Source organism: Cimex lectularius, unplaced genomic scaffold (genome assembly GCF_000648675.2).
Source record: "Cimex lectularius strain Harlan isolate CLEC.00 unplaced genomic scaffold, Clec_2.1 scaffold33, whole genome shotgun sequence".
NCBI lineage: Eukaryota > Metazoa > Arthropoda > Insecta > Hemiptera > Cimicidae > Cimex > Cimex lectularius.
Window position 1 is genome coordinate 2,362,304 of NW_019392683.1, and position 26,333 is coordinate 2,388,636.

General features: G+C 35.6%; 1 protein-coding gene across 8 annotated transcripts in view; it reads right to left on the minus strand.

The window, feature by feature from the left end:
- The window catches only part of LOC106662482 (Ca(2+)/calmodulin-responsive adenylate cyclase), an 89,079-nt gene that overhangs the window by 2,697 nt on the left and 60,049 nt on the right, over positions 1–26,333 (minus strand). Inside the window, exons 3-28 of one of the 8 annotated variants that reach the window (XM_014386602.2) lie at positions 20,114–20,427; positions 14,334–14,622; positions 9,274–9,423; positions 9,077–9,195; positions 8,905–9,016; positions 8,368–8,495; positions 8,107–8,265; positions 7,901–8,045; positions 7,649–7,828; positions 6,913–6,969; positions 6,286–6,375; positions 4,529–4,714; positions 4,320–4,466; positions 4,128–4,259; positions 3,800–4,047; positions 3,620–3,740; positions 3,349–3,468; positions 3,031–3,177; positions 2,753–2,972; positions 2,563–2,687; positions 2,336–2,507; positions 2,113–2,284; positions 1,082–2,059; positions 767–893; positions 524–710; positions 284–461 (exon numbers count right to left, since the gene is read on the minus strand). In XM_014386602.2, coding sequence (XP_014242088.1) covers positions 284–461; positions 524–710; positions 767–893; positions 1,082–2,059; positions 2,113–2,284; positions 2,336–2,507; positions 2,563–2,687; positions 2,753–2,972; positions 3,031–3,177; positions 3,349–3,468; positions 3,620–3,740; positions 3,800–4,047; positions 4,128–4,259; positions 4,320–4,466; positions 4,529–4,714; positions 6,286–6,375; positions 6,913–6,969; positions 7,649–7,828; positions 7,901–8,045; positions 8,107–8,265; positions 8,368–8,495; positions 8,905–9,016; positions 9,077–9,195; positions 9,274–9,423; positions 14,334–14,622; positions 20,114–20,397 — 4,973 coding nt within the window. In that variant the 5' untranslated portion in view covers positions 20,398–20,427. Of the gene's footprint in view, positions 1–283; positions 462–523; positions 711–766; positions 894–1,081; positions 2,060–2,112; positions 2,285–2,335; positions 2,508–2,562; positions 2,688–2,752; positions 2,973–3,030; positions 3,193–3,348; positions 3,469–3,619; positions 3,741–3,799; positions 4,048–4,127; positions 4,260–4,319; positions 4,467–4,528; positions 4,715–6,285; positions 6,376–6,912; positions 6,970–7,648; positions 7,829–7,900; positions 8,046–8,106; positions 8,266–8,367; positions 8,496–8,904; positions 9,017–9,076; positions 9,196–9,273; positions 9,424–14,333; positions 14,623–20,113; positions 20,428–26,333 lie in introns of all 8 variants that reach the window. The other 7 variants (XM_014386607.2, XM_014386603.2, XM_014386601.2 and 4 more) reach the window with 7 other exon arrangements.

Genomic DNA, 26,333 nt, shown 5'->3' on the forward strand with positions numbered 1-26,333 from the left:
AAAAGCCTTGTATGAAAACAAAATTATTGATCCGTATGGTTAATATCAGCGGTTTAATTATTTTTAATTAATTTTAATTTTGCCTTTAAAGTACCTATAATTTTAGTATGTTAAAATACTTACGCATTTATTAAAATTTACAATGGTAAGTATGATGAATTGACACTTTCTCGGTGTTATAAACTTAGTCAATACGACAAATTTTAAACTTTCACTCCACCAAAAATTTCAATTATTTCAAGTTTAAAAGAAAATAAAGAATAAAATCATCAAAAATGAATACCTGTAGTCATCAGGATAACAAGTGTCGTACTCGGAGTCATAAAGAGCGCTAAGAGAATCTAAACTGAGAACAGCGTCTGAGTCAAGGAGGCGAGATGAAGCCCTTGAAGACAAGGAAGTGTTATCGCCTTCATCATGAATACCTCCTTCAAACACGGAGTTAACATCGCTAAGTGCTCCTGTCACAAAATAAATAGTTTGTCACAATTTTTTTCAATTATTAAAACTAAAATAAGTTTACCTTCCGCATCTGTTAATCCAGTCTCGTGAATCATGGATATATTCTCAAGAGCAGGGTCATCAGTTGTGTACCCCGTACTTTCTCTGTCACCGAGTAGGGGCTCTGATGCTGCTTCTTCATCGCTCCATTCACTCTGTTCCGCTCTTGCTTGACTTTCTTCAGCGAGCAGCCTTCTCACTTCATCTTCCTGAAAGCAATCCGAAGCGTAAAACAAAAGTAAAACTGAAAACTGGTATGATTTACCTGTTTGAGTACTTCCTCGGCTATCCGTTTTTCTTCTTCCTCAAAAGTGGTGGTCTGTTTCCATTCTTCCTCCTCGCTTACAGGATCTGTCTGTGCGACTCCATCAGCATTTACAGCTTCTTCATCACTAAATTTAAGTTTCCAAGATTTATCAATTAAAGAATAATGGAGAATTACAAATTTAAAAACATGTTTGAAAAATATGACCTTGCACTGAGATAGTTGAGGGAGTAAACACAAAAATAATTGTTAGTAGTACATAAAACTAAAATTATGTTAGTGTTAAAAAAAAAAAAAATAAAAAATAAAACTCACATATTATGGATTGTGTGTGAAATGCCTAAAAGGTGTTGTTGTTTTGCTGCAAGATCGATGATTTGGGCCACAGTGTTCTGTTGTACATACCTTGGTGTTACATCATGCCTTTCGACTGTCTTTTGAAGCTGTCTCAGTTCAGTGAGTTCTTGCTGTTCTTCGATGAGTTTTCTGATTTGTTTCTCAAAATCTTGCTCACTTTCAGGTGTTGACATTTTTAAGTCTGTTTGAGAAGAGTTGTCTTTTTTCGAGGAATCAGATCTCGGTGAGCTTTTCTCCAAAGAGTTATTCTTCTTAATCCTCTTCCTTGAAAACTCAAAACTGGCACAAGTCTCACTCTGTACCGTAGAAGGTAGAGGCGCTGAGACCGCTTTTTCAGAATTTGTTTTCCTCGAACTTGAGCTCGAGCCCGTTTTGAAATTTCTTGGGGACTCTCGCGCTTTTGCACCTCTGCTATTGCCACGGTTGTTATTTCCATTTTTGGCTGGTGAAAAACTTCGCGATGAATTTAGACTCTCTGGGTTGTTGTTTGCAAGGAAACAAGGAGGGATGTAGTCGTGCGATGTCTTTGGTGACGTTTCAGGTGATGAACAAGGATTTACTTGAATGTCAGACGGGTAGAGATATTGCTTCGTGTCTGGAATCGACAGAAGCGGTGGTGATGGGCTTGGACTGGCATCAGTTGTTTTAGAGTAGCTTTCATCCGAAGAACTGATACTCGGTGAGTGATTAAGAGAGCTGATCTCATCGGCCGAAGAATGGACTCGAGCCTGGCTTAAATAAGGGACTCCTGAATTTAAACTCTCGTCACTATAGTGCCTTTGCAAATGTGTCCATTGTTTCGGTTTAGTCGGAGGTTTAGGAAGTGGCTTCATGTAAGGTTTTACACACTGTGATGGTGGTGGCAAAGGCGGTTCTGTCGGTGGTGGAGGAAGTATACTTGAACTAGGCGCCATTCTAGGCCAAGGCGGCGTGTACCTAAAACACAAACTGTTTTATAAATTAAAAACAAAAATTAGTAGAAAACTTACCTTGAGTTATTTCTAGCAGGTACTGGTGGAGGTTGAACAGGCAACAAAGGCTCGTCAGCTTGAGGTTGTGGTGAAGGGCCCAAAGGTCTTGGAGCAACTCTCAAAAGTTTACTTCGATCTGGTATTTGCTGAAGGAATGCTAAAGGTGTTGCAACACCTCCGTACATATTGCCTGGAAATTGAACTATTTACCGTCCACAGTTTTAAAAATATTAATACATACTCATTCCACCGGCTCTGATGCTCGAAAGTTCTTCTACTCTAATAGTACCCGGTTGTTTCCTATCCGTCAAAAAATAGGTGGTCATTTCTCCTTTTCCTTTCACTTTCACTTTACCTCTACATTGAAACTCGTAAGGGTGATTTCTCAAAACTTGAAAAACTTCTTCTGTCACCTAAGAGTGAATAGATTAGAGATCCTGCTGGAATTTTAACATACGATTCTCTTACCTGTGTGTGATTGGGAAGACCCGTTGAATCCATTCTACTTGCAACATTAACCGTATTCCCCCAAATATCATATTGAGGTTTTCTAGCTCCTATGACTCCAGCTACTACAGGACCAATGTTGATCCCTAGAAAAACCGAACAATGGAATTTATTGATTTCTTTAAATTATTATATTGTTTTATTTACATACCAACTCTAAGCATGAAATTATTGTAAGAATTGTCATTAATGCAGACAAGCTTGTCTCTCATGGCGAATACGAATTCAACGAGATGACTCATGTAGAGGCTTGCACTGTGGTCGTCGTTTTCTATTATACGGTGATCAGGCATCAGGCCGACTGCAGCCATATAGGTCGAGCCAACGGTTTTGATTTTGTCAATACACCTAAACCTGTCATCTCCCAACAGCTGAAATTTTACGGTTAATAACTTTAATTCAAGTTTTGATTGTAAATTCTGTATAAACCTCGTCAAAATCGGCAATAATCTCATTGAGCAACCTAAGACATTCAACCCCTTGATTATTCCCTTCCAGTTCCATGTAGAACTCGTGATAGTTTGTAATCGAGGCAAATACGACGCCGACCCTCGAATAACTCTGGTGGTAGAGTTCCTGTGAAACAGTGCTCTGTGTGAGAACCATCACAGGCGACAATATAACCATTAGAAAAAATTAATCAAGCGTCATACAAAATAAATATGTGTTTATGATTGATGAATAATGAATGGTTTGGAAAATAAAATAAAAAATAGCTGCTAATAAAAACAATATACACATAATTACCATGTTACTTCTAAACTGATTATCCAGAAAATGCGTTGCAACATGAGCAGGTAGAAGATTGAATAAAATTCTTTTGTTTGAGTGCTGTAATGCATCCATATCTCTCTTTTCCTCATTGGCCTAAATAAAAATAAAACGAGACATTAATATTTTTTGACTTTTTGGGTCTTTACATCCAGTTAACTTGCAGGCGTGAAAAAATACGAATTAATAACAACTTTTATCTTTCAAATTGTTATAACAATTTTTTTCCAGTGGATTTATAATTTACCTGTATTTGCCATAAGAAATCAAGCCGGGCTGTCCACTCAACATGCCGTCCATGTATAGCTACAGCCAGTAAGAACATCATGATATAAACAATGCTCACGACATGTGAAGGAACTGCAGCTCTACAAATACATGACCGTATTAGAGAAAAAAAGTCAATATTTATCCATATAAAACTTACTGGACTCTGTGGTCGTAGCAAGAAAATATCGGTTTGTGTGATATTTCTATGAGTAGGGTGTAAACTGTGGCCATGAGCAGGAGAAGAGAGCATTTGATCAATGTCGGAAGTCTGAGGAAGATCGCGACTGACAGGTAACCGAGACAGCAAGATATTGCTATGTAATGAGGAAGAGGGCAGAGCCTGTGGTCTGACCAACCTGCAGTCGCATTCACAGGTGGACAATTGACTTCAACTCTGCATGTAAACTGTAAAAAATACATTTTTTTAAAATCCTGCATTGCTTAAAAAACAAAAAAAAAACAATGTTTATAATGTTAAAACTCACCACATTGACTTGAGCAACTGTGTATATGAGGACTATAGTAAAAACTGTTATTGCTAATCTAAGGACAAAACTTTGAGAAATGTCCCATAATATCCATCTTAACCTAACTGCTAATAGCAGCATTAAAACAACCTAAAAACAAAGAAGTGCTTTTAGTAAGGAAAGACAACTTATCTTATGTTAATAACTTACTGCAATCCAAACAAACGCTGTTAGAAATAAAAGTAATAATATTATTGTTCTTGGAAGTATTGCCGCTTGCAAGCCTCCGATCAAGAGTAACAGGACTAAGCTACAAGCTAGCGAAGTGCTGTATCCGACATCGTTGTCCGCTTGATACTGAAATTTTAAATTACGTTAGATTCAAAGATTAAAAATAAAAAACATTCTCATAAACATACCCGATTCTCTTTGTCAGAATCTCGGAAAGCGAGTGTGATCAAATTGACATGTTCGGACTTTTCTCGATCAACACTCCTCGCTTCTATCGCCTGAGTAAGATACTTGTTGACCCTATTCTGAGGTTGATGATAGACGCTGGAATGCCTTTTCTTAAACGGCCTTTTAAACTTGTCAGTGACTTTGTTCTGAAATGAATATTTAAAAAACAAAAGTCAAATAAGGTTAGAATGAGATGAATAAACAAATAAATATGAAAAAGTATTATAAAATTCACAATATATGTTAAATAATTAAATAATACGCATTCACTAAGTAAGAAGAAAATACTCAAATTTATAAACTTATTACTACAAAAAATGGTCCCAATTTTATCTAAACAAAACAATGTTATATGCTACTTTTGTTATAACTACAGAACCAAGAGGATTACAATTTATTAGTAAAATTATTATTGATCATCACCCTTGCTTATTTTTTTTTAAATTTTTATTATTATTATTTTTTTTTTACGAGGGTTCGCAACAGCAGAGGTCATATCACCCTCAGGGTGCCAGTGTTTTTGAAANAAAAATGGTCCCAATTTTATCTAAACAAAACAATGTTATATGCTACTTTTGTTATAACTACAGAACCAAGAGGATTACAATTTATTAGTAAAATTATTAATAAGACCAGTTTAAAAAACACATTTTTAATAATAATATTATTATTATTTTTTTACGACGGTTGGCAACAGCAGAGGTCATATCACCCTCAGGGTGCCAGTGTTTTTGAAAAAAAAAAAAGCCCATTTGTAAGTATGTCGGGTTCGAATGCAGGGCCGCTGGATTCGAACCCAGGACCTTTACGTTACAGCGATGAGCGCCGTGTCTACACGTAAACTGTTGCGGCCACCGACGCCCCCCTTGCCTATTCTCACTGGCTTTATCTGTCAGACACATTTTTCTAACTTGATGGATGTTGGTACAGACTGATCGTTGAAGCCAAATAATGTTTGATATATAAAACCAGCAAGAATTGGATAATCAGAGGTTATCGAGCTACAAACGTTTCACAAAAATAGTGTTATATAAAGCCCATTTGAACTTGCCACCTTAAGATTTAAAATTTGTGAGATTTATAAAAAAAATTGTATTTTTCAAAAAACTTATAAAACCGATTTGAATGTTAACGTATAACAGGTAACAAGAAAAGTTTGTGTGATTTTTTAATTTGTTATTGTTTTAATACCGTTTATCAAATTTCTATTTACATTGGAGGAGTGTTTTCATCACATTATTTCAAGAGAATAGCGTCAGTTCATTACGAAAAAGTGTCTTGAACAGTTTACTGTAAATTATAAAATATTTTCTTTCTCACTGCTTGAAAACCCATAGTTTGTGCATACTTACTGCATGAATTTAAGCTTAGTACAAAAGCGGCCGAGGCAGCTCATAGAATTTGCAGTGTGTTCAGTGATGAAACAATAAGTTAGTGTATTGCCCAAAATGGTTCAAAAAGTTTCTATCTGGGAACAAGGGGACTGAAAATGAACAACCATTTTCCTCTTGGTATTGCATGATGCAAACACCTAATCCTCCTATTTAAATATAAATAGAAATGTTAATGGTATTAAAACAATAACAAATGAAAACCGCACAAACTTTTCTGGTTACTTTGTAGATAAAGTAAACTTTTAATTGTTCGATCTGTTTTTGTACAGTTCTGTTATCGATAAAAGTGTAAATTCTCATTGTACCACGTGAGGGACTTGTACCTTGTGGCTGACGTTTCTGATGTTGAGATCTGCAGGGTTGAAAGGCCTCGAACCAGGTTCGGCATGGAGGGCCCTCCGCAAATCCAAGACCTGGTATGGCAACATCCACGATAATTACAAAACACTCAGCATAAACTTAACGATAAATTCAACTACTTCAGACTATGCTTAAGCTAGGGTGACGTTGTTTCAACACGTCCTACCCAGCACAGCGCAAAGCATGTGTACTCTAAGTTTCTATTTGAGACATTTCTACAAAGGCCAAACGTGAAAATGCCTAAAGGAAATTCGTGGAAAATAACTATGAACTAATGCTAGAACTAAAATGTGCTACTTCTATAATGTGAATAAGGATTGTATATTATCGAAGTATTGAATATGTGGGTCTTCTAAACTATTTCTATTGCCAGCTGTTTTTTAAAAGATATACGATATTTCTTAAGAGAGAACATACAAACTTACAATTCTAAGATTGTTATTTTTATTGTTTATTTTTAAATTTGTTAGTAAAAAGCGATGTGAAAGAAGCTATGTGTAATTAAACTGTAAAATATGATTAAAAAAAAATTAATATGGCAATGCTAGTTTTTATAACTTTTTACAACGTATTTAGAAGTAAACACATACTTTACTGAAGTTTGGATCAACATTTTTTCCTCGGTGGTTGTAGTCACTTACCGCATCCTAAAAAATTAAATTAAAAAGACAAACAAGGGCCAAAAACATGCAGACAAACTTAAAATAAAGAGAAAACAAAAATAAAACAGCATGCGACATAATACAAACAACCATTATATTTACACTAAAAAATTGAGGGGGCAATTCGTTCCATATTCAATTATAAATAATCGTTATTGTGTTGTATGTGAGAGAAAGTGATATGCATGTATAACCGTTTATATTTTCCAGCTACATAGGAACTCGAAAAGAAACAATATGTTCCTACTTATTCACAATCTACTTTGTAAATTATGTAAAAAAAAAATTATTTCAAGCTTAATAATTGTAAACAAAACTAAAATCTTTTTTTTATTTTTTCGATTTATTTTTATTTTTTCGATAATAAAGAATTGGACATGTACCTTTTACCGCATTTGCTCACTGATGTTTTAAAGAATTAAACTATAGTAAAATGTCTCTATCATAGACTAACAATATTTTAATAATGTTTTGATGATTTAAGATACAAAATCTGAATTCTGTTTCTAATAATGTAAATTTTGTAATATTATATATTTGTGTCTGAACCAAAATAAGCCATGTCACTTCGAGATGCATCAATTTAAATAATTTAAATTATAAAAACACTTCATTGGTTAAAACGACCATACAAAATCATATTGTTGTACCAAAAATAGCTAACCTTTCGAGCCGTTGAAGCTTTGTGCTCGGCAGGTGAAGCCATGTTTGAAAATGGCACTTCCATTGAATATTTAATGGAATGGAGCAGCTGAACTACGACATTTGAGACATTCTTAAAGCTCAATTTTCGCCGTTGAGCGCCCAATGCAGATCTGACTTGAAGAGTGTTAAAAAGCAATGGCTACAATAATGGAAATTAAATATTAAATTGAGCATATTACAGGAGAATTAAAAAAAAAAAAGTGAAGTATACTTTTCTTCTTCTGACTGGAGGGACGATGAAATAAGTGGTGATTCCATGATCCCTGAGGTACTGGTTTCTTGTCCCTCCGTGGCCGGCTTCTACTTCATACTCACCTCCAAGATAGTCCAGAGTCGATTGCGTAATGTGAACACGACTGTGAGAATGCCACTTGTTTGAGTAAACTATTATAAAATTTAAAAAAAAAATTTAAATACCCTGGTTCGCCACCAGCTTCCATATTGTTGGCCAGGGTCACATCGTTTGACCATACATCGTACTGCCATTTCCTAAGGCCCAACACTCCACAAAGAACCCTGCCGGAGTGTATTCCGACCCTCATGTTCAACTGAACATCTGTTGCCTCGACGACCGATCTAAATCAACAAAAAAGAAGACTGATTAAATACAAATATAATTTAAAAAAAAAAAAAAAAACACCTAGACATGCAAGATGTTCAGAATAAAAACACACTTACGCGATTGCATCGATCATATCAAGCCCCATTTCAACGGTGCATTTTGCATGGTCTGACCTAGGCTCTGGAAGACCCGAGACACAATAATAACAATCACCAAGGATCTTTATTCGCAAACAGTGATTGTCCTTAAAAATTCAACATAAGTAATAACAGTAACAATTGATAAAAATATAATAAAGAAATCAAGTGAAAAAAAAGCTTTCTGGCTTGTTGATATTTTATTATATTTATTACAGGTACAAAAATGGGGATATAGTGATGTTATAACATAAACCAAACAATTTAATGTCAAACATTTTGTGATTGTTTCATCAAAGGCCCTCCACATACTTACCTTTACTTGAGAAAGATCATATTCATTGCAATTTGGTAATAATTAAATGATAAATTTAATACATTAAATTTTAATAGCCCATCTTTGTAATATAATCATAAAAAGCCCAGGAATAATTGAGGATCAACACGCAGAGTTGAAGCATCAGATTTACATAAAGTACTTGTAGTAAGTAATTGTTAGGCTTATAATCCACTTACATTTGCAAGTTGGTCGAACCTTCCAAAAAGTTCATTGAGAAGCCTCACAAGCTCCTGGGCCGAGCATTGAGAAGCCAGAACAGTAAAACCGACAATGTCAGCAAACAGGATGCTGAAAATAATATCCCCATTTAGACGTATTGCACCGTAGAATTTAAATTGAACGGATTACCTGACATTTTCATGTCTTTGGATGTAGATTTTGTGAAACTGGCCTTCTACAGGGGACATTATGTCCGCTTTCATTTCCATTGCGACGTGCTGCGGAAGAACAGACAAGAGGAGTCGTTCCTGAAAAATTTAAAACATTTATATTGACTTATACAAAGTGTAAAAGTAAAGTAAAAATTAAATTAGTCAATTACTCACAAGTTTTTCATTTTCATCCTCCATTTCAAGACGGGCAGCGATGCAGTTTCTCGTATCCAAAAACGCCCTCCTCTGAGCGTGCTCCATCAACGAATGAAGCAGAAGACCCACGATATTCGCACATGAAAAAATTATCAAGTTTGCAACGACCTAAAATACAAAACTGGTTAGTATAAGTCAAAAGAAACTAAAAAAATATGGTTTTAAGTCACATTTTTTTTAAAAATCTAAAAGGACTAAAATTTTTGTTAAAATAAAAAGCAATTTATAGTTGGATTTGATCCTGTGGAGTATTTTTAGTGGAGGAACGAAGTTTCTTGTTTTGCTTCCCTGTCTAATTATACACCGCGACCCTTTCAAGACAGCCCTTTCTCGGGGTTCTGGCTTTGCTGTCGGCTGCACAAAATAAAGTTTCTACAATACAGTATAAAATTCATATACTTTTTAAAGAACAAATTGGCAAGTACTCTGAAAAATTTCCGATCTTAGTTATGTATTTTTGTAAAGAAGGGTTCAAGTAATATTATCAATTTAATACAAATGTATAAGTTAATGATGTAAACCATAGGTTTTTTATTTATAATTTATTGGACAATTGTTTAATTTTCATTTAGCACATTTGACATGTAAATGAGTAAGGTTTGATTTGCTAAATCTTAATCATTGTCAAATTTCAAAATGGTCAAAATTAAGATCTCATTATAATGAAATCGCCGACGGAAATTATTATTATTATTATTTTTTTGAAAGGATCAATTTGATGAGAGAAACGGAGCGTTAATTTTCTAATCTATAATGCCACGTTCCTAGCAAACTAAAGGTCGTGTCGTCAAGTCAAATGCCACCTCTGTGAAAGAAAAAAGTTCCGCATATTCCTACAATAAAAAAAATAAACTACATATTTTAAATTTCTTTTGTACTGTATTACAGGCGAAAAGTAAATTTAAGAGAAAACGATAAAATATACAACGCTAAACAACAACAAAACAGTTTTATTGTGCCTCAAACCAGTTCTATAAAATCCAGGAAAAACGTTGAAATAGTTCTTAAACAATAACGTTAATGAAATCTCTATTCAATAACAAATTGCAATTTATGGCTGAAATTATCCCGAAATAATGAAATCACTTCATTAAAAAGTAAAAATAATATAAATTAAACGGAAATGTTTTATAGTTTTCGTCTTGATCGCTATAGATGATGATGATGTTTCGTACTGTAGAAACTAAAGATCTTTGCAAAGGCACTTGTAGTTACAAGAAAAACAACCCGAATCAATCTAACAATAAGTCTTCTAGTATTTTAAAACAATGAAGATATTGTGATAATTGTTTGTTCAACACGATCTCTACAGATTTTGGTTAGTTCTATAAAGGTAGAACTTCGCACGTGCTGGTACTTGGTAGATCTATCATCTCGATCTCTACAGACGTTGATTCACTCTGTAGGCACCCAACTTGGCAAATCCAGTTAGAAGTGCCAAAATAAAACAACTCGAATCGAGTTCTCTAAAAATACGTCGTTCAATAGCTTAAAACAATGAATATATTTTGATGTTGATTTGTGCAAGGTGATCTCTACAGATTTTGGTTAGTTCTATAGAGGTGGCACTTGGCACGTGCTGGTAATTAGTCGTACTAAAACAAAACAATCCTCCTAGATATATAGTTTATTATGTTAAAACAATTAATTTTTTTTAAACTATGATTTATATAACTCGATCGCTGATTCGATCTGTAGAAAAACAACTTGGCAAATGTAGAAGTACCAAGATGAAACAATCAGGCTAATTTTTTAAGATATGTCGTTCAGTTATATGTTAAAATAATTAATGATTTGTTCAAACTTATCACTATGGATGTAGATTAGTTCTATCGATCTAGAACTTGGTAGGTGGTAGGTCATTACAATCAGAATTTATTTTTCCAAGATATGTCCTTTAATTCTATAACCTATAGGAACTATGTACACAAGTACAATTGCCAAAATAAAACAACCCGAATCGAGTACATTAAAACAATGAATATATTTTAATAATGGTTTGTTCAAGGCGATCTCTACAGATTTGGGTTGGTTCTATAGAGGTAGAACTTGGTACATGCTGGTACTTAGTCGTAGTGCTAGTACTAAAACAAAACAATGCGAACGAATTCCTCCTAGATATGTCGTTTATTGTCTGAAAACAATTAAGACCAATTTGGCAAATCCAGCTAGAAGCGCCCAAAAAAACACAAACCTAATCGAGTTCTCTAAGAATACGTCGTTCAGTACTTAAAATAATGAATATATTTTGATATTGATTTGTTCAATTCGATCTTTACAGGTTTTGATTAGTTCTATAGAGGTAGAACTTGGTACGTGCTGGCACTTGGTAGACGTACTAAAACAAAACAATCCGATTTAATTTCTCCTAGAAATATCGTTTATTGCCTTAAAACAATGAAGACATTTTAACAATCATTTACCTATCACGATCTCTATAGACTATTCACTCTGTAAGCACCCAACTTGGAAATCCAGCAAGTAGTGCCAAAATAAACAACCGGGATCGAATTTTCTAAGAATACGTCGTTCATTACCTTAAAACAAAGAGGTTATTTTGAAAATAATTTGTTCAACGCGATGTCTACAAATTTGGATAGCTCTATAGAGATAGAACTTGGCACGTGTTGGTACTTAGTCGTGCTAAAACAAAACAAGGCGAACTAATTCCTCACAGACATATCGTTTTATTATATTAAAACAATTAATAATTTGTTCAAACTGATCTCTATGGATGATGGTAGATTAGCACTATAGATTTATAACTTGGCAGGTGGTTGGTCTACCAAGACATAACAGTCAGAATCTATTTTTCCTAGATATGTCCTTTAATTCTATAATCTATTGGCATTATGTCCACAAGTACAATTTGTAACCGTTAGATAAAACCAGAGATCTTACTTTGTCGCTTGATCAGTTTTTGATATGACTTCAAGTTTAAAAATAGCAATGTGTTGTAATTGCCGAAGCATTTCCGCCAGTGCAAATCACACGCAAATGAAAGGGCGTAAATAGACGGCGTCAAATAAATTGGCCCAAATTGAATTTGATTAATTGGCCGCGGCTGGCAGAAGAAAGAGAAGCAGAAGCCAAGACAGCGGCCCGTAACACGGAATCGTTTCCGGTCAAGGTACATCCCCCATTGAGAAGTCACGAGACTAAAACGGTCATGGATGAACTTGGCACCAGATTCATGCAGTCGATTAACCAGATCTTAGATTAAAACAAACGTTTAATACGAACCGAAGGGTGAACAATCTGACAACAGTGCCAACCAAAACGATAAACGATTTGTTGTTAGCTTTAATATAAGGGAAATACACCAGACCAGTACTGTCATTCTTGAAAACGTGAAGATTTAAAAAAATTTAATTTTAAGTTTATTGACCTAAAATTAAATCATTATGACGTTTAATGATAATCTCATCTATAGACCAGTCTAATAATTGGCAAATAGAATGAAAGACATGACAAATTATCTCACGAACTATTCGAAACTATTTGATACACAGGTACTCAAACTATATTCTATTTTCTTTTTGTTATCCATTTTACCATTAATGGAAAGGTCAATGTTCGTCTCGACCTTTATTAAACTATGGTATTTTCTGCAACTAACTACTTGCAGAAAAGAGACGAGTCCTCGGTTGTGTTATACGTTGTAAAAACTTTTCAGCTGGAAGTGTAGCTACACATTCTACCAGCAAATGCGTTGTGGATTCTGCCTGCAGAATCTACGTTCTTTCTCAGGTGTCCAACTTGGCTTTTAGTACCCCGTCATAAAACCTGTCGAAATTCTGTGTCTCTATGCATCCTGCAATTTTTTTACAAGGAGATTCCCAAAGTATGAACTTCTATTCCGCAAAAGAGGTGCGGCTGTACCTTTCAAGGAGGCTTGGACCATTCTGGATATTGAAGTCAAAATGTATCTGGGGTGCATGGATCTCATGACGGAAATCAGTAACAAATGTCCTGACTCTTGGCTGGGTTCTCGGGTTCCCATGAAACAGAGATAATGAGCAAGCCGACATACTGGCCAGGAGTGGAGTCGGTATACTTAACCATACTTTGGCCTAGCAATTTGCAAAAAAAAGACACATTAAAAAATGGATCGCTAATTAGTCCAAATCTTTGTGGATCAACACCCCAGGGATGAGACACGCGGAGGGACCCCCGCCGAACTCACATAAGAACTGGAGGAACCGAAATAAAAATGGGATTCTGGGTCAGTCCTTTGACTGGACATTGTCGCCTAAGAAGAAAGACCAGATAAGAGTACTGACAGAAGAAATATTGTGTAGATTTCGAGAAAAGGGAGAATCTACGGAACACATTTTAATTTGAGGATCTAAACAGGTAAGTCTGTGCTGCTGGATGAGAAAAAACTCAAGCAGTCTCTTATAAAAAAAAGTACCACTAGCTAGACTATGAAACTTGATTAACTGCCTGTAGTTGAATAATGAACTACAAAAGTAAGGGGTGCAATACATCTAGGTCGAGGGTATCTCTATCTATCTATAAATCATCAATAAACTATGTGGACGCCACCGAAATTTTATTCCTTAGCTCGAATCTTATCAAATCTTTAATAACTGAGAGCTTTTCTAATAAAAGAAGATACCGACATCAACTCAAGTTACGGTCCTTAGACAGTACCTAGACAACAGACGTAGAATCCCCACTCAAAACCAGAAAGAACGTAGCAGACGACTTATACAACTACAAAGACGTCTAGGACCAAAATTTGTCACGAGTATAAAACCCCAAATAACCATGGTTCATCCGATGTCCAGCACAACCAATCCTTCCAAAAAAAGTCCTCAGACGACACTAACCTCATTACCCACAACTACGTCTGTTTCTGCTTCCTAGAGTTATACTCCAACTTCCGGCCCTGTGTATACTTTTCTATCTCTGAGGCCTACCTATGACCTTCTAGACCTTCTATGACGATGAATAGACCTCGACGACAGCCTGTTTTCTCTTGAGTTTTTTTTAAAAATATATAATCGGCTTACCTGTTGCCAGAGGAGATGGTGAAACTGATCGACGAAGGCGGCGCTCACAGCGAGGTGTACGAGCGGAAGTGCTAGTCCGAAAAGTGCCGCAACCCACGTTTTGAGAGGCATCATAGCATACGCTATGAAGAGGACGAAGAGGATCTGCCAAACCCCTTCCGGGAATACTCTGCGGCTTTCGAGCTTTAGGCCCGTTTGCGGCCCCAGTGGGAGGCCGACGACGACGAAGGTGCCGCAGAAAAACAGAATGACGTAGCACACCCAAAGCAAGTACGTGTCTTGCATGTACCTGAGGAGAAAACAAACCCATCAGTAACTTTCTGCTAAAAATAAAAATGAAATATGAGAAAGAGCATATCAAGCTGCATCAAATGACCTATGTATACCTACGTATAGGTATATGGAGGTAATACCATACATAGTATGCCATGTAATACCTAGTACCATATAATATCTAAGTATTTTCTTTTATCAAATAATATTATTAATTTCGATTAATTATTCTTTTTATGTAAATTCTTGGTTGAGATAAAAAAGTCAGTGTCACGAGCAGGATTCGAACCCACGACCTTCGGCTAAATACGCCGCTGCTCTACCACTTGAGCTATCGTGACTTCGATCCTCTTGGACACCAACTCTCCATCTCAACCTACAACCGTTCGAATTTTCCCTCTTTTTTGCCATTTTCACGATAACTCAAGTGGAAGAGCAGCGGCGTATTTAGCCAAAGGTCGTGGGTTCGAATCCCGCTCGTGACACGACTTTTTAATCTCCATCAAGACCTTACATAAAAAGAATAATTAGTTGACAGAAGTAACTTGGTTAATTGAATATAAAACGTAAAATGAATGAATATTATTAATATCATTTTATATTAATGCGACCTTCAGCTCGGATTTGTATTATACATTAATCAATTAATCATATCCCATATGAATTAGTAGGCATGTTGATATAAAATTCAATTAATTTGTTGAAGTCGTGCGGAGAGGTCAAGAATGAGGTAGTTTTGAAAAACACTTTTTCATTTTTTTACCGACGTTTCGACCTTTATTCGGGTCATCTTTACAGCCTGGGCAAATTCCGAAACATGTTGATTGGAAAAAATACAATTCAAGAGGTAAATATAAATTTTATACCGAGTATTTCATACTCACATGTGGTGCTATTCTTTTGGTGTCATATTGGTTTTGTGTGAAACGTGAATTTGTATTCAGCTGTTTGTATAAATTTGTATAAAATCCAATGTTGTGTCAACATTGAATTGACCTGAGAGAACGGATAAATCTAAAATGACTTTCATGAATGACAAATGAACATTTGGCATTTGGCAAAATAACATTTCTACATATTTAAAGTTTGTTGCTTAACCGATTTAAAAGATCAATGTACAACAATTAATTTAATATTTAATTAGATTCATTTGTAAATATCATATTTTGCTTAAATTTTAAAAAACCTTTTATCCACCCTGCCACCATCATCACGGCTATACAGCTTTATTTAATATTTATAATTTAATTAATTAATAAGATCGCTTGAAGGACTCATGACATTACTGGTCTATACCATATTTAATTTTCCGTTGGTAATATTTACTATAAAAAATTATTTTTGTTTAAACGACTCTGCCGGGTCCTCGACCTCTTGGCATGCAGGGTAAAATATGCAGACTGGAATAGAAAAAAATACTTACAAATCTTGTCATGCAAACATGTAAGGAGCATAAAGTATGTTGTGTTAAAAATCTCTCTTATGTTACCGCTAAAGCCAAGGTAGAAAACAAAACAAAGGGAAAAAAGAAGAAAAGAATCCCTCAACGGTAACATTATCACGTAAGTAAATACAGAACGGGCCAGGATTAAAGGGCCCTGTTGAAAATACAATTAGTAGAGTAGTAGAGAGTTAAAAGTTTGCCCCTCCATACATTACAATTAACAGCCCAAGGCGGTTATCAGATAAGGGGTGTTTTTGAACGCTTTGTCCAGTCACGAAACACACTTTTTCAACTTTAAAGGACTGCCTTAGTCCAGAAATGTGACTTACGTTCAGAAAACTTTCGATGTCGACCGATTATAATCAAAATACAACTTGGATCGCAATTGGAAAACAATTTTTTTTGACATACAGATTAACTGATCTATCCAATTATTTGCTACCATATTATTTATGTAATAGCCGAACTTTTTTATGAACATTACAAGATTTTATTTCTTCTTTTATCTTAAAGAACAACTATAGCAATTTTTATTTCTCTTTTCTTTAAACATGTATGGTTCTTAATAGTAATTGTTATTCAATATCTTTGGGATTTTTTCCAATTCAACTGACTTGGGTGTTTGTATTTATGTTTAGTTTTTATTAACTACATAATTTGTAAAAATAAATATCATGTCCTAAAGCCCACGCATGTGTCCGGCATGCAGAGAAAGGTTGCTCCATGTGACCTACCTAATTGACAGGTGAAATTCCTTGGCTCTATTTAGAGAGCGTGTATGAATGACACCCAAGAAATGCGCTTAAGCAAAGTATCTGGGGGTTCTCGTATCGGAGAGGAAACAGGGTTGTATTTTGTATGTACTAGTGATAGTTTTGTGTCCCTAGCGGGCGAGAGTGAATGCATTCATTAGCGTAAATGTGAAGTTATTAGTTATGTAATTTTGGGGTAAAACCATCAACATATTTGACAGGCAGGTAGGTGGTCGAGGTTTTTGGCAAAAGTACGAGCTGTACCTGTTTCCTGTGCACTTCTTATCAACCTCCGTTTCTGTCGAAAAATGGACCCGAGTAGCACAAACTTGAAGAAATATGACAAACATTCTATACACGAAAACATCAAATACAAAATAGACTCCGGTGAGAATCGTGCTTGAGCACGGGAGCGAGTGTCTGGGTCTCCTGCTCCGATTTTTGGAGGAAAATTTTATACAGTACTGTTAGTTATGTGTACCTATCATATTTTGAGAGTGAATGTATTTATTGGTGAGAATGTGTAGTGTGGGAGGGCTGATGGCAGAATATTGAGTACCCATCGATCCCCAATTAGGTTAGTTATAAAATAAGCGCAAAGGGTAATGGAGGAATAATAAGTACTCCAGCACCCTAACTGATTTTATTTTCCTTATAACTGTTCACACATACTAATGGAATGTATCTATTGAAAATCTATTAATACCCACCACCAAATTTAGCAAGTTATCTTTCTATTACCTACTTCTCTATCAATCTACCTAAAAACTCACGTATCTATCTTACTATAAACCAACCTACTTTTCTATCTATCTACCAACACCTACCAATCCATCTGTCTTCCTACCTACCTTCCAATTTACCTATCCATCTACCTTTCTACTTACGTACCAACCTATCAATTTACCCATTCAGATACCTTTCAATTTATCTACCCACCTACAAATTTAACTTTCCACCTACCTTTTTATCTCTCTACTCGGCTATCAATTTACTTATCTGTCTTCCTACCACCCTACCTATCTATGTATTAATTGACCTACAAATCAATCTATTTATCCTCCTACCAATCTATTTTCTTTACTATTTACCTAATAAATTTTTATCCATCTACCTATCTTAACAATTTACTTACTTACATATCTTCCTACCAATCTACCAACTTTTCTATCTATCCATCTGTCTTCTTATATATCTGCCAACCTACCAATTTACTTACTTATCTATCTTTCTACCAACGTAACTACTAACCTAACTAATCGACCTACAAACTAATCTATCTTCCTATCAACCTACCTACTTTTGTACCTATCTACCGTCAACCTTCCTTTCTATCTATCTATCTACCGGCTTAACAACATACCTATCCATCTACGTATTGATTTACCGTCTGCATAACTTCCTAAGATAAAGCTATTTACTATAACCAGACAACAACCTTGGGTACAATGATTTCTAACAATATTGATCAACCCGAAAGAAACATGATTTTGACAGTTCGTGTGCAGCAGAAATAATAACGATAGTGAGCTTAAAAGATATCAACAGCACTATGTATTTATCACGACCGAATTTGGGCAAAGTAAATCCGCAACTTTCCTCGATTGTAATCAATTTATAAAGATAAATTAAACAGATATTTACTTAAGGGTTGGGATAATCGCTTAATGTCTGCTGTCTAGGTATAGTCCTAATTATTTGACTTAGGTAGAAGTCGGCATCTCTTTGTTGTTGATGTACAGTGGAAAGCAAGACTTTTGTTCAATGTGAACGTACACAGTACATTTTTCTTCATTCAGTCTTGCCGTTCACTTTTTGCACCAGAATTCGATAAATTCCAGTTGTTCTTGGATGTCAGAGGAATGATTCGAGTTAGGTGACAAAATGCTGTATCGTTCGTGATCGTATTGGGGTGTGTGTATAAATCGTATGAAGTATAGATGTATAAAGGATAGGACCAAGAATGTTCCCTTGAGGGATGCCGGATTGTATAAGTCTGATTCCCGAGAACTTGTTCCCGCACCTCTTTCTAAGGCAGCGGTCAGATCGGTTTTCAGGATAAGATAATTAGGAGTGGAGAGGAAGCGTTTAAGTTTAGGGTGCCAGACCATACCAAAAGCTTGTGTTACACCTAGGAACGCACCCAAGCACTTTGTTCTCTAGAGCAGTGGAGATGGTGTCGACAACTCTGGAACCATATTGGATCGTAGAATAATGTGGTCGGAAGCCAAATTTGTGAGAGGGAATTATTTTATGAGTAACTAGGAAATTAATCGCTTTAACGGATATATCTTGAGCTAATATTAAATTGAAGCTGTCGAATTAAATATTGTAGCTGAAATTTTCGTTTTTGGTTAAATTCCAAACTGTAGAGCCTCCCTAAACTCCTCTTTAGCTATAATTGACTTTCTTTTTGTACATCCGATATTATTGTATATTACAGTTAATTAAGGTTTTTAGTTGAGATGAGAAAAAGTTAACGGCACGAGCGGGATTCGAACCCACGATCTTCGGCTAGATACGCCGCTGCTCTACCACTTGAGCCATCGTGACTTCGATCCACTCGGACATCAACTTCCTATCTCAACCACACCTTATGAGTTTTCCCTCCTTTTTGCTATTTTTCAATTGGTCAAGCGGACCACGAAATTAGTGAATTATTGTACATGAAGAGTTGCCTGTCAGCCTAGCTTGTTCCACATCTTGTTAAAAAATGTGCAGAAAATCTATTTATGTACTAATTTTACAAGATCAATTACGACCATCACTTCCTTAATGATCTAGACTGTCAATTAGACCACGGTCTTGTCAGCCCTGCCTAAAAGAATTTAGGGTCAGTCAGCCCTGGAGACAATTATGTCATTTCGGCCCTCGACAGATACAAATTAAAACCATAATATTCGTTATTAAATACATTCTTTCCTTAATGAACTTGAGGAAGGTGGGATGGGAAAGAACCATTTTTTATATCCAGTTGTATACCTATTGGTTCCATATATGAAGCAAAGTTGGATCTGGTAAGAATTAGTTTTGACTTAATCTGACGTGTAAAAGCTTTCTGCTAATCCAGCCGATCTATTCTTCTTACCTATTTTTTAATTATATTGTTTAATCCTTCATTAAGTGAGCTATTATATTCTAGTAGAATAATAAATTTATGTATAATAACGAATTTAAGGAAGCTTTGAAGTTAAACTCTAAATCCTTGTTCCTGTTAATAAAAGCTTCTCTGTACAAAAAAATTAATCAAGTCATTAAAAAATGACGGTTAAATCGAATTAGGCATGCCAATATATAAGTAACAAAATTACCTTGTGCTAAGGAAGACGAGTAGGAACAAGAAGAGAAGGCAATGTAGTATGTGGTATATGTTCTGGGCTGTCAGGGTCCTCGTGTAGACGAAGCTGATGTTGGCGAGGAGGGCTGTGAGGATGAGGAAAAGGCAGACGACAGACGTGACCGAGCTGTGCTGGAGTTTGAAGATGTAGCGCTGGTAGAGGGCCTCGAGCTCGTCGTTTTCGAATCTCTGCCGGTCGACCAGCCTAGAGAAGACCAGCTTCCGGTGAGAGTCCATCGCCTTCACGCTGTGGTCCATCTTAGGCGCTGTTCAACCCACTTCCCACATCTGAAAATTGTAAGAAATTCATATTATACACAACTCGAAAGATCTAATATTGAATAAATATTGAATCGTACGAGTTAAAGGAAGGTTCGCTGAACTATTTGTACTGATTTGACATTTTGTCCCGGTTTCAGAGTTTTAAAGATTCAATTATACACATTGTATTGTAGTGAGGATAATTTTGACGACCAGAAAAACCCTGAGATAGACCTTTCTCAATGCAAGCGGGAACTAAGCAATTACCCAATTATGAGCGCAAGCAGAAGTATCTGGGTAAAAAAAAGGGAGAGATCGATGGGTAAGAGGGAGAGGGAGAGCGAGAGAGGGGAGAGGGGAGAGAGGAGAGAGAGGAAAAGAGAGCGCAAAAGAAAGTCATGTGAGTTAGAGAAATAAGAGAACGAGTGAACGTGAGAAAGAGAGTGTAGAGAGAGATAAATACATAGATATATGACGAGAGAGAGAGAGAGAGAGAGAGAGAGAGAGAGAGAGAGAGAGAGAGAGAGAGAGTGCGCAGAAGAAAGTCATGTGAGAGTTAGAGAAATAAGAGTACGAGTGAAAGAAGAGGGAGTGAACGTGAGAAGAGATCGATAGATAGATGAATAGATATATGAGGGAGGGAGAAAAAAATAAATAGGTAGATAGGTAAAGAGAGAGGTAGTAAGAGGACAGTTAACTAGAGAGAGGAAAGAGAAAGAGAGAGCGAGTGAGAGGGAGGGACTAATAATATAGGGAATAATTAGATCACTATAAATTGATATCGTGTATAATGTACAAAATATATCAATGCATACATTCTCAAAACATTTTATTGGTTGGTTGTTAACAGCAATTTCATCTTAGCCTTCAAGGAAGTTTTCTTTTGACTTTATATACTATATTAAGTTACCGGGTTTCGCACGAAACAACTTTCTTGAACAAGAGTATATAGTATCACGCCAAGTTCTATTTGCCGAGCCGCTGTTCAATACTGGCAAAGCCCCTCGGATTTATTTAATATCGATGTAAATAAAGTTAAACGTTGTTGGCGTACTTGATCTTGACTTTTTCACGCCCAGTGAATAAGGCGTGGCACCGAAAGCCGTCTGTCTTGACAGATAGCAAGCCAACATGAATAATGACCATATCGCCAAAAACGGTTTATCAACTGGAATAAAACCCAACCTAATTTTCACATTATAAATTATAAAGTGGATAATAGATTAGGAAAAGATTTCTGTAATATGAAAAGTTTCACGACATTTGTGGAGGAAACACGGCTGGGCAAATAAGGAAGATCCATGGAACGTTGGAAGCATCAGTCTCGGGCTTAGGAGCGATATTAGTATTTCAATATCCCCGCAATCCTCGAGAACCGAGTCAATACATCTTTCAGAACCATACAAATCGGAATTGGCAAAAGGGGAAGGAAAGTTTTTAAAGTGAAGTATTTTCATCTTGTCTGTCCTCATCGGCTGAGGACAACGGTCTGGATTTAGTGAAAAGCCAAAAGGGCGGATTTGACGTTATACGCAAAGACGCGAGACGTACCGGCTTTAAATGGAATGGGGCGGAGAGAAAGATAAAACACGTTTCCATCAGCAGGGAAATATTGGGTTGTTTGTAACAAATTCAGTAGTACGGAAAAGGTGATTTTTCACTTTTAAGGGGCCGCGTTCAAATGAAATATTTGACGCACCATCTTAACTTTTTAAACAATCAGTTATATTTTCTAGCCAAAAATAGAGATCTTAATCCTCTGTATCAGATTTTCTCGTTGTTTACACGACGAATGCGTTTTATAGCCCTAAGACGGTCAAATTTTCTATGATGGCCAGAAATTTATCACTAAAACCATCACTCGAACGAAACGTGGACGGAAATGGATATAAATACGACAATTGAGCCGATATTCCGAAGAGCGTGGCCTCGGCCTCTAAATATTTTAAGAGACATTGAGCCAGGCAAATTGGAAGTCTGTCAAAGATCAGAGACGTTTAGCAAGAACTGAGAGGAAAAACGACTGCCAGGAAGAACTATTTGATCTATTTCGACGAGCCAACGCAAACAGGTATGTACAATTATTACGAAAATATATTTTCCACTTGCGATTTCACATTTTGAGGATGAACTAGTAAGCACTAATGACTAAATATTTGTATATTTGTAAATATTTGTATTTCACCATTAAATAAAACGATGAGACAATACCAACGATGTCTATCAATTTCACGGGATCCTCTACATTATTTAACAATGAACACTGAAAAGTGAGAATCCAGAAATATAATATCTAAATAAAAATTAAAACGTAATTCGTTTGACAGCAAATATAATTTCATATTCAATTATGTAAATATATAAACAAGCATATAGAGCGAGATGCATATAGCTAATAATACAAAACAGGGAGAAAGAAAGAAAGAAAAAAGAAACGAGAGAGAGAGAGAGAGAGAGAGAGAGAGAGAGAGAGAGAGAGAGAGAGAGCTTTGATTTCATAAACGATTTTTTTTACAATCTCGCGGAGTTAGGTCAATTTGACCTTTCTAACACTCAAACATTTTACTGTTTGAATTTACACACATGCACTTCTAGATGATCATATGTATATAATAATTAGAAATAATTAAGCTGAAAAATAATAATAACTAAATAAAACAATTAAATGCATTTAAATGTAATAAATCAATAAATAAAGAAATCATATAATTGCAAAATTTACGAACAATGTTACAGTTTACATACATATACAATTAAATTTTCATCATCTCATTAAACTGAAATAAATCTATTAAGAAAGAAATCCTGAAAAGAACTTACAAATTTGTGCAAAATAATATACAATACACTATAATAGTTTGAATATTTGACAGTTATAATAAATTCAATTATTAATCATTCTTTATTAGTAGTGAGTGAGTAAGTGTGTGTGTGTGTGTGTGTGTGTGTGTGTGTGTGTGTGTGTGTGAGAGAGAGAGAGAGAGAGAGAGAGAGAGAGAGAGAGAGAGAATGAGAGGTGAGTAAGAAGATAGTTAACTAGAGAGAGTGAAGGGAGAGGGATAAATAAAAAGTGAGACAGAGAGAAAGAAAAGAGAGAGACAGTGAGAAGAAAGAAAGAAAGAGAGAGAGAGAATAATTAGTAATAGTGATGAAGGGGAGAGAGACAGCGAAAGAAAGAGTGTGAGAGTTAGAGACATAAGAAAATATGGGAAAAAAGGGTGAATGGGTGTGTTGTTTTAAGTGAGGGAGAGTGTGTGTGGGTGAGAGAGAGAGAGAGCGAGAGAGGCAGAAAGGGAGAGAGAGTGAGAGAAAAAGAGGTGAACAAGAGAACAGTTAACTAGAGAGACAGAGAGAAGAGAGAAAGAAAAGAGAGAGACAGCGGGAAGAAAAGAGAAAGAGGAACGAAAAAGAGAGAGAAGGAGGGAGTGGTTAAGAATAAGAGAGATAAATGGGTACCTTACATAAATAGTGAGAAAGAAGTAGAAAGTATTAGGGAATGAGATGGTAAGCAATTTTGACAGGGTGACAAAATTTGTGGAAGTCTGGCTCTCCTCCCACCCAGGATTTTGTTAATTATTTGCATCAGTATGTCCCAGAAAGAGCATATTTGTTCGATCTACAAGATTGAAGATACTACAGAGTAAAAAAAAGGGTAAAGAATTTAACAACAGTTAAAAATTAAAAATGATTATGTTTTATGATTTTGTAATTTACAAGGCAGGTCGAATCCCATTCTCGCCGTATTAATCACGGGCTGATTCCGTGCATAATTGTCAAAATAGTTTCAGAAAGGACGATTGAAACCGCTTCATGTTCGCCAAACCCCGAACAATGGGCACTAGATAAACAATGGTCTTGCTAGACTGCATCGGCCTTCGCAGCCTTGCCCGTTTCACAGCTTAAACAATCCTCTCGGATCGAAACAGTTCTTGAATTGATTGATAATCCATCTCCTTACTTCAATTGTGAAATGAAGGTAAAATCAATAGAGGGATAATGTCAGGGTAAAATAATAATAAACACAATAACGATTCATTAATTTATTTGAACGGCATACAAATATTAATTTTCCATTGCGATTTCCTGATTTTTAAAAAAGGGTTAAAAGATAAATATAACGGGTAAAAGTAGAGTACGCGTGGGTGGATGGAGGCGTCGACACCCTCAAGTTATTTATTATCACGATAACGCGTCGAGTTAAGATTTAACATATGTTAATTTTTTCAAATTAAGGAACAAAGTGACTAGGACAAATAAATGACCCTTTCTGGCATGTGGAAAGAAGTCCCTTATCACAAAAAAATACTAATCCAATGTGTTCCCCCAGCCCCACGGGAAACGTGATTACTTTTAAGGCCTCGGAATATAATATATTACACTTTAAGTAATTTTCTTGGTAGAAATTATTTTTTCCATGTATTATTATAGTTTTTATTGAAAGTGATAGACTGAAATGATCGACTCATCCAGCTTTTTATTTTTTTCATGTGAGCCTGGTTAAACTACCAGATCTGGTTTACTACTTTTTTCTGCATTATTCGTCTAATCCGAATTTTTTCTGATCCAAACAAAGCTTCAGTTTAGACGAGCGAGATTGTAATGTAGGATATATTTAAAAAATCTACTTATAGGGTTTATATAGGCTTTCCGGCCTATAGGATATATTTTAAATTGTATCGATACAGTGTTCCACTGCAGTAAAAAAAATCTTCATACTCATTTTCAGGGCAAGAGTTTGTTGAATTGAAATTACGTTGACAATGCTATAAAAATCTATCATCGATTTTCATCGCTGATTTGATGGGAAAATCGCCCTCAACCTTCGTGACCCAATTTAGCACGAGCTGTTACAAAGAAAAGTTGACGATGGCGATTTAAAAAGGCAAATAATACCATAATAAGAGCACTTGTGTCAAACAGATAATGCAAGGGTGATAGGAAGAAAGATGGAAGTCTTCAAAGATAACGCGAATGTAATCAGATCAAGGTGTGCGTCAACGACCGGCTGAAAATCGAGGAATAAAACTTGCAGATTTGTGCAATATAGCAGACTAGATTAACCGACATAACTATCGTACTGAAACGAAAATTATGAACAAGAAAAAAATAGAATATATTGCTGCAATATTACTACAAATTTATGATCATTGCTTAATAATAATATTGTTAATAACAGTGTGTGTCTGTTGCGTGCGCACACATATTTTTGTCAAAAATTGACCTGGATTGACCAGAAAACCATGTAGTTTGCCCACCTCTAGGACAAGAGCAGACATAGTGTTAAAAGTAGTAAATAGTTTACTAAAAATGACTGGTTCATCTTGGAGTATTTCGTGGAAAATGATATATGGTGTATACACCAAAATTAATAGAAACAATTGTTTATACCGTGAAATTTTCATTATCTCAGCTTTTTTGTTAAATATCCATATATCGTACTAAAAAGTAAAAAAAAAAATACCTAAATTCTTTCTTGGTGCAATTATCCTATCTTCATTTTCGCAAATTCATGGTATTGACCTACTACAATAACTTTTATTGTATTTCATCTCGACATTGTGACATGTAGGTTTCGTGGTTTTTCTTTCTCGATCCGATGGAATGTAATTAAATAGATAACGCGTTGAGGGTATTTGCAAACAATTTTTATAATTGGTCAATTAATTTTTCAACCTGCGATGGAATACCATTTACATCGAGTATTCTACGTGTTTACGCCCGAAGCAGTTTTTCAATAATGGACGTAAAGTGTCGTTAAAATTGAAAAAAATGTCGTAAGTTGTATTTCAGCAACACATGCCCCCCGGAGTAAACGAAAGTACCCGAAGTTCCTTTTTTTAGAGTTATTTTATGTCCTGGGAAAGGGTTTTATGGTGTTTTGGAAGGGCCTTTCTGTCTATATGGCCGTTTCTCTACTTCTCCAGGTTCTCCCC